The sequence below is a fragment of the Salvelinus namaycush genome, chromosome 25 (assembly GCF_016432855.1).
Source record: "Salvelinus namaycush isolate Seneca chromosome 25, SaNama_1.0, whole genome shotgun sequence".
NCBI lineage: Eukaryota > Metazoa > Chordata > Actinopteri > Salmoniformes > Salmonidae > Salvelinus > Salvelinus namaycush.
In genome coordinates this window covers 9800719-9814538 of record NC_052331.1, presented here as the reverse complement: position 1 = coordinate 9814538, position 13820 = coordinate 9800719, and the positions used below count along the sequence as shown (strand labels likewise).

Genomic DNA, 13820 nt, shown 5'->3' with positions numbered 1-13820 from the left:
CAGGCCCTCCGATTATGGAGAGTGAATTCTTGCTAGGCAGTTAATGTAGCTTTGGCCATAGTATCAACAAGGGCTTTTTACAAAATAGCAACATTAGCGCAGATAGCTTTGAATCTAGACCATAAGCAATATGCTCGGATATGTATTGCCAAATAACGCTACTGCCACCTTCTGGTTTGGAGAATTTTAACAAGTGGCTGACGAGTTCCAAGGTCTTTGCTATTTGAACACAAAAAAGATTGACTGTTCACGGGTGCTAAATACTGTCGGCAGGCAAACGTTTGACAATCCTATCGCTGTGTCTGAGCTTTTACAGAGATTAAAGTTGATTACAGCTGCATTAACTCTGTCTTTCTCTGATCCTTCCTCGTCTCTACCTTCTCTGTCCCCATCCCCCTCTTCCGTCTTTTGACCAATCACATCAGCTCTTTTTCAGAGATGATCAGATTAGTCAAGAGACCAATTAGTGAAAAAAAGATCAGAATTGGGCTGCCTGTGTAACGCAGCCTTAGTGTTTGAAAGCGTATGGTGTCTTTTGGATATGGCAGCTTAATTAAGAAATAGTGTGATGTGTATCAACTATTTGGTAAAACTATGATAAAACTTCCTTTAACATAACATTTTACTAAAGCTGTTTGCCATGCCCCTCTGTCTCTTTTGTCTCACAATGTGACTGTACCTCCATATCAGTTCCATCTCTGGGGCTAAATATAAAACCAGTTTCATTTCCTCTTGTTTTCTCGTGTATGTGTGTCTGTGCCGTGGTGTTTGTAATGTTGCGTGTTTTTGTGAGAGAGGAATTTACTTGCAGTATTGACTTTTGTTTCATGCCTTCTTTCCACAGAGAGCATCAGGAGGCTCATTGATAAACAATCTATCAAGTTTGTGCAAGCTGTAAAGCAGGACACCAAGCACGGCAAATCAGAGGACAGGATTCTGGTGAGGCCCCTTCACAATACACTCTACTGTCAGAAATCTGGATTCTATATCTCAAGTCAATGTAGTGTATTTTGAACTTTAAATTAGAGTACAATTTTAATCGGGCATTCAAGCTTGGTGGTCCACACACTCCCCTAGGAGCAAACGGGACACCATGGGGCATTGAGTCCATCCTTTCAACCTTTATTAGAAGTGGCAGTGTGCCTCTAATGCCAGAGGCGTGGGGATGGTGTGTATATGTGTGCGCGTGTGTGTGCGTGCGCGTGTGCTCATGCCAGTGTGTGTGTGCCTGAGGGTGTGTAAGCGGACTGAGAGGTGTCCTAGCAGCTTGTGCGAGCCAACACACTTCCGGACTTTGCTGCTTTTGAGACATCCTCAATTAGTCACCCGTATCAGTTACTAATGACACACACACACACACACACAAGACACAAGACACAAGACACAAGACACAAGGGTCGTAGAGGAGTAAGAGCACAAGCTCATTTCCTCTTCCTGCTGAGTGTAAACTGGTGCTGGGTAGAGAGAAGACTAGCTGTCATTACCACTCACCCCCTCTATTTTTGCCTCTGTCTAGTCTTTGTTTCCTTTTCCTCTCCTCCGTATCTGTCTATCTCTATTACTCTCCCATCTCCCCTCCCCGCTCTCTCGCTTTTCTCCCTCCTCATCATCTCTCATCTTGGCCTTCTCTCCTCCCCTCCTCCATCTTCATCTCAACACATAGAGCTGTGTCGAACCACTCTGCCCCCCCCCCCCCCCCCCCCCCTTTATCCGACAGAACTCAAATTAGGCCTCGGGAGAATGTTAGTCTAAATGGGTTTGCTGATGCAACTTCTCAAAACACTTACGGCGTAACATGGCATGATGGCAAGTAAAACATAGCATAGAGGCCTACATGTGTATTGTGGACATGTAAATGTTTGTAAATGGACAGAGCTTTTGGAACAAAGTGTAGGGTATCTAAAACACACACAGGCATGCATGCAGTGAGCTCGCTGTTGAATACGTAGCCTACTACACTTCATCTACTCTTTGTTTGTCCCTCCCTCCCTGTCGCTCTCTCTCTATGTCCTTTCTCCCTCTGGGGTTGTGCTGGTATTCAGCTGTCTATGTGCGTCTACTGTTCCAGCTGTCACGCTGTGCCTCACAGACACATGCACACACACATACCCACACACATACACACAGACACAGACAGTCTCACCCTCCTAGTGCCTTTCATTCAGACAGACACATAGTATGCTCAGCAAGACATCCACCACTGTGCTGAGGGCAACGTTATGAAGAGTAACAACATACGCCCAGATATACAAACAACCACATAAACACACCCTGTCATGCACACACAAACTGGAACACACACAGAGGACATGCATTTCGGAGCACTCATTTGAAGATTAGCGCCAACTCCAAAACAAAGCATCTTCAAAGACAGAGAGGAGTGAAGGAGGGAGGGGCAGAGGAGAAGGAGGGGTGGTGCGAGTCGAGGGGGGCACCAGGGAAAGGGGTGATGAGAGCTCAGAGCAGCGGAGGAGAGGGGGAAAGGAAGGAAGAAATCTGATGTGTTTTGATGACCCAATTGCTGCCTTTTCTACCCTCGTCCATTATTTATCTCAATCCATTGCTCGATTTCGCCCGTCATTGGTTCCCAGCTCCCTCTCTCCTCACTAATAAAGGCCCTATTACTGGGATGTGATCGCTACAGTGTGACACTCCAAACACAGTCGGATGTCTCAAACCTTTTCTCCACTTAGATCTCCACATTCTCTGTTAGTCTCCTGTAACTACAAGGTACAAGGAGGAATCTGTCAACAGAGAAGGCTACTTGTAAAGACATTCAATGGCAGGAGAGAAGGAGAGCTGTTTATCTTAAACACAACAGAGTACCTCACTCGGATTTGTATTAGCACCACATAATGAAGACTGAAAATGCTTGAATTGAATCAAGATTGCTTGTTGTCATGTGAGTTCTGGTAGTCAGCTAAAGAGGTTGACACATGCACATCATCGTTGGATACAACAGAGTACCTGGGGAATGCCGTAATGGTTGGATGTCTGTAGATGGGAGGCATCTAATGGTGGTATGATTGATCTGTTGATCTGATGATAGATGTCTTACTACAGGGATATTGCTCTGTCTATAAACAGGGATGTGTTAGTCTCCATACCCTCCCCCCTCTCGCCCCACTGTCTCCCTCCCCTCTCCCAGATCCCTTTAATGTTCCACAGGGCTCAGTTGTAAGTCTCTTTGAGTTAGGGTTGTGCAGACTTTTATGTGAGCAAAATCTGCAACAAGATGTGTTTTTAAGCCAGCATTTTCTTCCTCGTTTGCCTCCTCCCTCCCTCCCTCCCTCCATCTATCTCTCTCTATCCATCTCTCCCTCTTCCTCTCCGTCTCTTTTTAAAGGCTGCTTATAGAGCAGGACCTGGGGCAGCTGTGCTTTCAAACACGCCCGTACTCTCTGCCAGACTGTCTGCCAGGGAAGATGGAAAGGTTGTGTCCTTTTGATGCTGGGTTCACCTGGGTGAAAGCAGACTGTCCCCAGTGTCTCTTGGGGATTTTGTGTGTTTGCGCACCAGTGTGTGTGCGTGTGTGTGTGCGTGAGCATGTGTGTGTGTATGTGTGCACGTCTCCGTGAGTATGTGTGTGCGCGCAAGTGCGTGTGTTTGGGTGGCCGCTCGCACTTGTGCGCACACACATACTCAAGGGGACCTGCACACACATACACACACATGCGCGCGCACACATACACACACACATACACGCACACACACTGGTGCGCATGCACACAAAATTCCCAAGAGACACTGGGGATTTTGTGTGAATGCAGGCACACACACCCGTTCTTCAAAACTGTCTTAGGCAGAGCCAGAGAGACGGGATCCTAGATTAGAGCGGCCAGGGTACGGTTTCTCAAAAGCATCTTAAGACTAAATTGATCGTTAGGACTTCGTAGGAGCATAGTTAAATCTCAGAGCTGGTTCAGAAAAACCATGACTTGTTTGACTGAGTCTGACGGTAAGGAAGTGAACAGCTCGTGGCTGGGGTGTGTGGGGTCCTTGATGATGCGGAGGGCCTTCCTCAGGCAATGTTTGGAGTAGATGTCCTGGATGGGTGAGGGCCTTGTGGTTGTGGATGGAGCAATTCCTGTGTCAGGCCGTGAAGCAACATGTCGCTCTCGATGGTGCAGTGGTAGTATTTGGAGAGGACCCGGGTTGGCATGCCTAATTTCTTCAGCCACCTTAGGAAGTAGAGACGCTGTTGCACCCTATTGACAGGTGTGGTGGTGTTGTTGGTCAAGTTCTCAGCGATGTGGACGCCGAGGAACTTCAAACTGGCATTGTGGTGCCAGGACAACAACCTTGCCCTCAACGTCAGCAAAACAAAGGAGTTGATTGTTGACTTCAGGAAGCAGAGGGAACATGCCCCGATCCACATCAATGGGACTGCAGTATAGAAAGTCAGCATAGAGCTGTGTTGAACCACTCTGTTCCCCCCTTTATCCGACAGAACTCAAATTAGGCCTCGGGAGAATGTTAGTCTAAATGGGTTTTGCTGACGCAACTTCTCAAAACATATACTACCACTGCTGACTTTCTATACTGCAGTCCCATTGATGTGGATCGGGGCATGTTCTCTCTGCTTCCTGAAGTCAACAATCAACTCCTTTGTTTTGCTGACGTTGAAGGCAAGGTTGTTGTCCTGGCACCACAATGCCAGTTCACTTACCTCCTCCTGATAGGCTGACATGTCGTTGTTTGTTATCAGGCCTACAACCGGGGTGTCGTCAGCAAACTTGACGATCAATCAATCAATCAAATGTATTTATAACGCCCTTTTTACATCAGCCGATGTCACAAAGTGCTGTACAGAAACCCAGCCTAAAACCCCAAACAGCAAGCAATGCAGATGTAGAAGCATAGTGGCTAGGAAAAACTCCCTGCAAAACTCCCTGCAAAGCCACGCAGTCGTGGGTGAACAGGGAGTGCAGTAGAGGGCTGAAGACACACCTTTGGTGGGCCCCTCTGTTAAGAGTCAGTGTGGAGGAGGGGTTGTTGACCAGCTTCTCGAAGCACTTGATGATGACCGGGGTGAGTGTGACAGGGCGATAGTCATTTCGGCATGTCCCCGTGTTTTTCTTGGGCACTGGGAAGATGGTGGTCTCCTTGAAGCAGGTGGGAACTACAGCCTGGTGACTGAGACAGGTTGAAAATGTCAGAGAAGATGCCCACCAGTTGGTCAGCATACTCTGAAGACGCGGCCAGGGATGCCATCTGGGCCAGCGTCTTTGTGAGTATTCACTCTTTTGAGAGTTTTCCTCACATCAGCCTCGGAGATTGAAAGCACCTGGTCATCCGGAGCAGGGAGAGTCTTCCTGGATGTCTTTTTGCGTCCCTAATGGATTTGAGGAGCTCCTTTGTTCTGCTAACGTTGAATACTGCAGTAGGGGCTCTATTCATGGTATGGATATCTCCGTTCATCCAGGGTTTTTGGTTGGGGTATGTTCGGATTGTTATTGTGGGTACAATATCATCAACACATTACCTAATGAATCCTGTGACTGATGTTGTACAGTATATTCCTCAATGTTGATGGATGAGACCTGAGTTGATGAGTCTTTGAACGCAGTCTTTGAGTCTGCCTCCTCTGTCCAGCGCCAAACTATTCTCTGTGTTGGTGTCTCCCTCTTGAGTTGCTGCTTGTAGGCAGGGAGTAGGAACAGAAAGAGATGTGATCTGATTGGCCGAAGTGAGGGCGGGGGGTGGCTACAGTATATACACGGATGTTTGCATATAAACGGTCCAGAACATTGTTTCCATCCGTGGGACAGGATATATGTTGGTGAAATTTTGGAAAAATGTTGGTAACACTTCATTTTAATGGGTCCTTACTATAGCGTAATTACCTGAGTAATTACACTGTAACAAGGATTGTAGTTAATTGTAAAAAATAAAAATAAAATCGCCATTTTAGTTATTTGTTTCTTCTCAGCTTCATCAGATTCAGTACCAACTGTCACAAGGTTGTAATATCTCGTGGACCGATGCGCTGGGATTTCGCGACATTACAAGCATTTCACTACACTCGCAATAACATCTGCTAAACACATGTATGTGACCGATACACTTTGATTTGATTTGATAAGAACAGGTGGAGGCTCAACAGGCTCTGATTACCTACCCGTGAATGCACCATTCAAAATCTCCACTCAGGGGCCTCCCGGGTGGCACAGTGGTCTAGGGCACTGCATCGCAGCGCTATCTGCGCCACCAGAGTCTCTGGGTTCGCGCCCAGGCTCTGTCACAGCCGGCCGCGACCGGGAGGTCCGTGGGGCGACGCACAATTGGCCTAGCGTCGTCCGGGTTAGGGAGGGTTTGGCCGGTAGGGATATCCTTGTCTCATTGCGCTCCAGCGACTCCTGTGGCGGGCCGGGCGCAGTGCGCGCTAACCGAGGGGGCCAGGTGCACGGTGTGCCAGCCGCACACATTGGTGCGGCTGGCTTCCGGGTTGGAGGGTTGGAGGCGCGCTGTGTTAAGAAGCAGTGCGGCTTGGTTGGGTTGTGCTTCGGAGGACGCATGGCTTTCGACCTTCGTCTCTCCCGAGCCAGTACGGGAGTTGTAGCGATGAGACAAGATAGTAATTACTAGCGATTGGATACCACGAAAATTGAGGAGAAAAGGGGGTAAAATTTATTGGAAAAAAATAAAAATAAAATAATAATAATCTCCACTCAGTGTTGTTGCTAGCAGTTTCCCCCCTAAAAGTGTGTCGTCTGGGTAAACTTGGTTGAGTTGACAAAAACATATCAGATATAGGTCAACCTCCCTGACAGGGGTCTACCATATGGGTGTCATCCCAGATTAATATCAATAAAATAATCAAATGTACAGTGGGGAGAACAAGTATTTGAAACACTGCCGATTTTGCAGGTTTTCCTACTTACAAAGCATGTAGAGGTCTGTAATTTTTATCATAGGTACACTTCAACTGTGAGAGACGGAATCTAAAACATAAATCCAGAAAATCACATTGTATGATTTTTAAGTAATTAATTAGCATTTTATTGCATGACATAAGTATTTGAATACCTACCAACCAGTAAGAATTCCGGCTCTCACAGACCTGTTAGTTTTTCTTTAAGAAGCCCTCCTGTTCTCCACTCATTACCTGTATTAACTGCACCTGTTTGAACTCGTTACCTGTATAAAAGACACCTGTCCACACACTCAATCAAACAGACGCCAACCTCTCCACAATGGCCAAGACCAGAGAGCTGTGTAAGGACATCAGGGTTAAATTGTAGACCTGCACAAGGCTGGGATGGGCTACAGAACAATAGGCAAGCAGCTTGGTGAGAAGGCAACAACTGTTGGCGCAATTATTAGAAAATGGAAGAATTTCAAGATGACGGTCAATCACCCTTGTTCAGGGGCTCCATGCAAGATCTCACCTCGCGGGGCATCAATGATCATGAGGAAGGTGAGGGATCAGCCCAGAACTACACGGCAGGACCTGGTCAATGACCTGAAGAGAGCTGGGACCACAGTCTTAAAGAAAACCATTAGTAGCACACTACGCCGTCATGGATTAAATTCCTGCAGCGCACGCAAGGTCCCTCTGCTCAAGCCAGCGCATGTCCAGGCCCGTCTGAAGTTTGCCAATGACCATCTGGATGATCCAGAGGAGGAATGGGAGAAGTGGTCTGATGAGACAAAAATAGAGCTTTTTGGTCTAAAATCCACTCGCGGTGTTTGGAGGAAGGAAGAAGGATGAGTACAACCCCAAGAACACCATCCCAACCGTGAAGCATGGAGGTGAAAACATCATTCTTTGGGGATGCTTTTCTGCAAAGGGGACAGGACGACTGCACCGTATTGAGGGGAGGATGGATGGGGCCATGTGTTGCGAGATCTTGGCCAACAACCTCCTTCCCTCAGTAAGAGCATTGAAGATGGGTCGTGGCTGGGTCTTCCAGCATGACAACGACCCGAAACACACAGCCAGGGCAACTAAGAAGTGGCTCCGTAAGAAGCATCTCAAGATCCTGGAGTGGCCTAGCCAGTCTCCAGACCTGAACCCAATAGAAAATCTTTGGAGGGAGCTGAAAGTCCGTATTGCCCAGCGACAGCCCCGAAACCTGAAGGATCTGGAGAAGGTCTGTATGGAGGAGTGGGCCAAAATCCCTGCTGCAGTGTGTGCAAACCTGGTCAAGAACTACAGGAAACATATGATCTCTGTAGTTGCAAACAAAGGTTTCTGTACCAAATATTAAGTTCTGCTTTTCTGATGTATCAAATACTTATGTCATGCAATAAAATGCAAATGAATTCCTTAAAAATCATACAATGTGATTTTCTGGATTTTTGTTTTAGATTCCGTCTCTCACAGTTGAAGTGTACCTATGATAAAAAGTACATGCTTTGTAAGTAGGAAAACCTGCAAAATCGGCAGTGTATCAAATACTTGTTCTCCCCACTGTATGTATAATGAATGTGTATGTTGTCCATTATGCCAAGCTCAACCTCCTTGCCATCCATGTGGGAGGATAAACCCACTAATACACCACAGAGTACATGTAATATCTGTATAAGTACAATGTAATTACTAGGCGTTACACAGGACTTATCTAGTTAACATGGTTATCTTGAGGGGTACTTCCTTGTAATTAATGTGTACTTATATAGTCCATTATCCATCCAGACAACTTGGCCCTCGTTTTAAGGCTTCTGGAAGCGCCATCCAAGTGGGAGGATAAACACACTAGTACACCACAGAGTACATGTAATATCTGTATAAGTACAATGTAATTACTAGGTGTTACACAGGGTTTAGCTAGTTCAAATGATGTGTATCTTGAGGGGTTCTTACTTTTAATTATTGTATACCTACATAGTACGTTACCTAGATATATATAGTTACCTATGAGCAATTACCATATAATTACTTAATACTCAGCAAGTGAAAAAAAAAATGAGCTTCTACTTTAGTCAACTTTATTGAAATGTAAAAATACCTTACATTTCTTGCAAAATAATACTGATTTTTATTGTTGGATTCATAATGTGATTAATTAGAATGAACGAAGATATAGGCCAATGCAGTAACATAAAATTAATATTTGAATAGTGGTGACTCAAATCAAATCAGAAGCCTATAGTACGGTGAGTAGCCTTTTTAACATTACAAGTAACAATGGAAATCGACAATGTCTGTGTCTTCATCTGTTGGTTTTTTTGTAAGCATTTTCCCATCCAGGAGTCTGAGACCTTGTGTGAATCTATGGTAGAGAAGAAGAATGTATGAAAATGTAGCAAAGACACTCTACAATTAGTCTACTAGCGCTAGCTAGCTATCATCAGAGACCGTATAGAAACCTTCTTCCAATATCTATGCTATCATCATTATCATGATTTCTATCATTTAGGATTTAGGCCTATAGCTAGGCCTAGCTACCTAGCTAGTTGTTGTGTTATCCAGCTAACATCATACTAATAATGGTGCTTGCTATAACTTATAAGATAGCTAGTGTTGACATTGAAAAATAACTACTCATACTTGTGTGTTGACACAAGTAGCTAGCTAGCTAACGTGAACATGTTGGGTGTGTCTCGCGTAATACCATTGCGTACCGTACAGATACCCTGAGAACAAGGTTCAGGGAAGATAAGACCATCAAGCCCAGCTACCTAGCTATTTGCCAGCTTTAGGTAACTAGCTAGGTAATGTTAGCTGTCAAGGCATGGAAAGTCTATTCTGTAGATATTAACTAAGTTAACTAGCTAGCTAACCTAGTTGCAGTGTTGGGATAGTGAACTACATATAGTTCAACTTGTAATTTAACAACATTTTGCAATAGCTTGGTGATAGTTGAACTAAATTCAAATCTAGGTAGTGTTTTCAGTACTTAATTACTTTTTTTGCCATGTAGTGGTGGTGTAGTGGTGCCATGTAGTGGTGTCAGACCTGCCTAATTCTCACTTGAAACAGTTTTTGTGTTTAAATTACACATTCTGTCAACATATGACCCCAAAGTGATCGATTCTTGCAATGTATAGGCTATGACATTTAAGATTTACATATGATCATTTTTCACAAAGTAGTTTGTTTGTAGTGAACACATTTTTCTGAAGTAACTTTATTTACGTCAACTATGTTTTTGAACGGGTAGCTTTAGTGTAGCATAATCAACATTTTACTGCAGTGTCAACAGAAATTGTTGGCACATTCAAGGTCGTCGTTATTTTGAGTGCATTGCGTAGATGGGCAGATATTGATGTGATGCCAAAATTCCTGGGATAAATAAATAAGAGCACCAATGCATCCCATCCAAAAGTGAGAATGTTCTTCAACCGTGAAACCCTTGCAAAGTTACATGGTGAAATAACCATTATTCAACCAAGCTCAATAGGCTCACAATTTGGTAAACACTGAATGAATATCTCACAATTTTGCCATAGGCTAACTATTTATGAATGTGTAAAAAATGTTGATTGATGGTTAGTAAAGTAATTCCCCCATTGTCAAGCCCTGCCCTGCCATCCTTTTTATTTTATTTTTATTTTAGGGGTAAGATCAACTTTAATATTGAAGATAGATTGTGGCTTCTGTCAATGTAATTGGCTGTATCATTTCTAATTCCCCATATTTCTTGGTAAATATGCAGTACCAGTCAAAAGTTTGGACACCTACTCATTCCAGGGTTTTTCTTTATTTTTACGATTTTCTACATTGTAGAATAATAGTGAAGACATCAAAACTATGAAATAACACATTGAATCATGTAGTAACCAAAAAAGTGTTAAACAAATCAAATTATATGTTATATCTGAGATTTTTCTAAATAGCCAGCCTTTGTCTTGATGACAGCTTTGCACACTCTTTTGTTTTGCAAAGAGTATTCATTATATTATTGATCAATTGACGACAACTTTTCAAATAACCCAGCAGTGCTATTTGCAGAGTAATCGGCAGGTATATGTTGTAATTCTTCAGCCATTCCTGAACCTGAGACCAAAAACCAGCTACATACAGTGCATTTGGAAAGTATTCAGACCCCTTGACTTTTTCCCAATTTTTTTTATTTTTATCATAAGTTTATTTTTTATTTTTTCAAATGCATTAAAAATAAAAAACAGAAAAACCTTATTTACATAAGTATTCAGACCCTTTGCTATGAGACTAAATTGAGCTCAGGTGCATCCTATTTCCATTGATCATCCTTGAGATTTTTCTACAACTTGATTGGAGTCCACCTGTGGTAAATTCAATTGATTGGAAAGGGCGTAGCCAAGATGGCGTAGCAGTCGGACGTCTGTTTTGTCTTGTCCCGTCCCATGTATATATAGTTTTCTTCGTATATATTTCGTATATATTTTTTATATTTTAATCTCAATTTCCATCTACGGACTGAACATACTCTCCTGCAACCCGCCTCACCCAATGTGGGAAGGATCCGCTATTTTTTATACTTTAGAACTGGAACCCCCATCAGAAGCTAGCCAGTGTCACGCCCTGGCCTTATTCTTTGTTTTCTTTATTATTTTTAGTTAGGTCAGGGTGTGACATGGGGAAGGTATGTGTTTTTGTATTGTCTAGGGTGGTTTATGGTTTAGGGGGTTTAGTAGAGTAGATGGGTTTGTGTTTAGTGTAGGTGTCTAGCTGTGTCTATGGTTGCCTGAATGGTTCTCAATCAGAGACAGATGTCATTAATTGTCTCTGATTGGGAGCCATATTTAAGACAGCCATAGGCACTAGGTTAATGTGGGTAATTGTCTATGTTGTACGTTTGTAGCTTGTGTGTGCACTTACGTCTATAGCTTCACGATCGTTTGTTGTTTTGTTTCAGTTTGTTAAAGTGTTCGTTGCGTGTTTTTTCCTTTCTCTAAAATAAAAGAGAATGTATTTTGCACACGCTGCGCCTTGGTCCACTCTCTCTCAGCAAGCCGATCGTGACAGAATTACCCACCAGAATCGGACCAAGCGGCGTGTAAAGCAGCAACAGGAGCAATACACAAAGGATTCATGGACATGGGAGGAGATACTGGATGGAAAGGGTCCTTGGGCACAACCGGGAGAATATCGCCTCCCTCGTGAAGAGCTGGAGGCAGCTAAAGCCGAGAGGAGGCGATATGAGGAGGCAGCACGGAAGCAAGGCTGGAAGCCAGCGAGTACAACCCAAAAATTTCTTGGGGGGGCGGGGGGGGGGGGGGGGGCTAAAAGGGAGTGTGGCGAAGTCAGGTAGGAGACCTGCGCATACTCCCTGTACTTACCGTGGAGAGCGAGAGTACGGGCAGACACCGTGTTACGCAGTAGAGCGCATGGTGTCTCCTGTACGTGTTCATAGCCCGGTGCGGGTTATTCCACCTCCCCGCACTGGCAGGGCTAGATTGAGGATTGAGCCGGATGTCATGAAGCCGGCCCAACGCATCTGGCCACCAGTGCGTCTCCTCGGGCCGGCTTACATGGCACCAGCCTTACGCATGGTGTCCCCGGTTCGCCTACATAGCCCGGTGCGGGTTATTCCACCTCCCCGCACTGGTCGGGCGACGGGGAGCATACAACCAGGTAAGGTTGGGCAGGCTCGGTGCTCAAGGGAGCCAGTACGCCTGCACGGTCCGGTATTTCCGGCGCCACGTACCAAGCCTCCTGTGCTTCTCCAGAGTCCTGTGCGTCCTGTTGCTGCTCCCCGCACTAGCCCTGAGATGCGTGTCCCCAGCCCGGTACCACCAGTGCCGGCACCACGCACTAGGCCAAATGTGCGTCTCCAGGGTCCAGTATGCCCTGTTCCTTCTCCCCGCACTAGCCTTCAGGTGCGTGTCCCCAGCCCGGTACCACCTGTTCCGGCACCACGCACCAGGCCTACAGTGCGCCTCAGCCGGCCAGAGTCTGCCGTCTGCCCAGCGGCGCCTGAACTGCCCGTCTGCCCAGCCCCATCTGAGCCATCCATCTGCCCTGCGCCATCTGAGCCATCCGTCTGCCCAGCGCTATCTGAGCCATCCGTCTGCCCAGCGCCATCTGAGCCATCCGTCTGCCCAGCGCCATCTGAGCCATCCGTCTGCCCAGCGCCATCTGAGCCATCCATCTGCCCAGCGCCATCTGAGCCATCCGTCTGCCCAGCGCCATCTGAGCCATCCGTCTGCCCAGCGCCATCTGAGCCATCCGTCTGCCCAGCGCCATCTGAGCCATCCGTCTGCCCAGCGCCATCTGAGCCATCCGTCTGCCCCGAGCCATTAGAGCCGCCCGTCTGTCCCGAGCCGTCAGAGCCGCCAGTCAGCCAGGATCTGCCAGAGCCGCCAGTCAGCCAGGATCTGCCAGAGCCGCCAGTCAGCCAGGATCTGCCAGAGCCGCCAACCAGCCAGGATCTGCCAGAGCCGCCAACCAGCCAGGATCTGCCAGAGCCGCCAACCAGCCAGGATCTGCCAGAGCCGCCAACCAGCCAGGATCTGCCAGAGCCGCCAACCAGCCAGGATCTGCCAGAGCCGCCAGTCAGCCAGGATCTGCCAGAGCCGCCAGTCAGCCAGGATCTGCCAGAGCCGCCAGTCAGCCAGGATCTGCCAGAGCCGCCAGTCAGCCAGGATCTGCCAGAGCCGCCAGTCAGCCAGGATCTGCCAGAGCCGTCAGCCAGCCATGAGCAGCCATATCCGTCAGCCAGCCATGAGCAGCCAGATCCGTCAGCCAGCCATGAGCAGCCAGATCCGTCAGCCAGCCATGAGCAGCCAGATCCGTCAGCCAGCCATGAGCAGCCAGATCCGTCAGCCAGCCATGAGCTGCAGTCCCTCAGTCCGGAGCTGCCGTCCCTCAGTCCGGAGCTGCCGTCCCTCAGTCCGGAGCTGCCGTCCCTCAGTCCGGAGCTGCCGTCCCTCAGTCCGGAGCTGCCGTC

General features: G+C 46.6%; 1 protein-coding gene across 1 annotated transcript in view; it reads left to right on the top strand.

Annotated features, from left to right (window-relative positions):
* The window catches only part of carmil3 (capping protein regulator and myosin 1 linker 3), a 48735-nt gene that overhangs the window by 5254 nt on the left and 29661 nt on the right, over window positions 1-13820 (top strand). The window contains exon 2 of the mRNA XM_038964494.1: window positions 845-939. Within this exon, the coding sequence (XP_038820422.1) occupies window positions 845-939 (95 nt within the window). The remainder of the gene's footprint in view (window positions 1-844; window positions 940-13820) is intronic.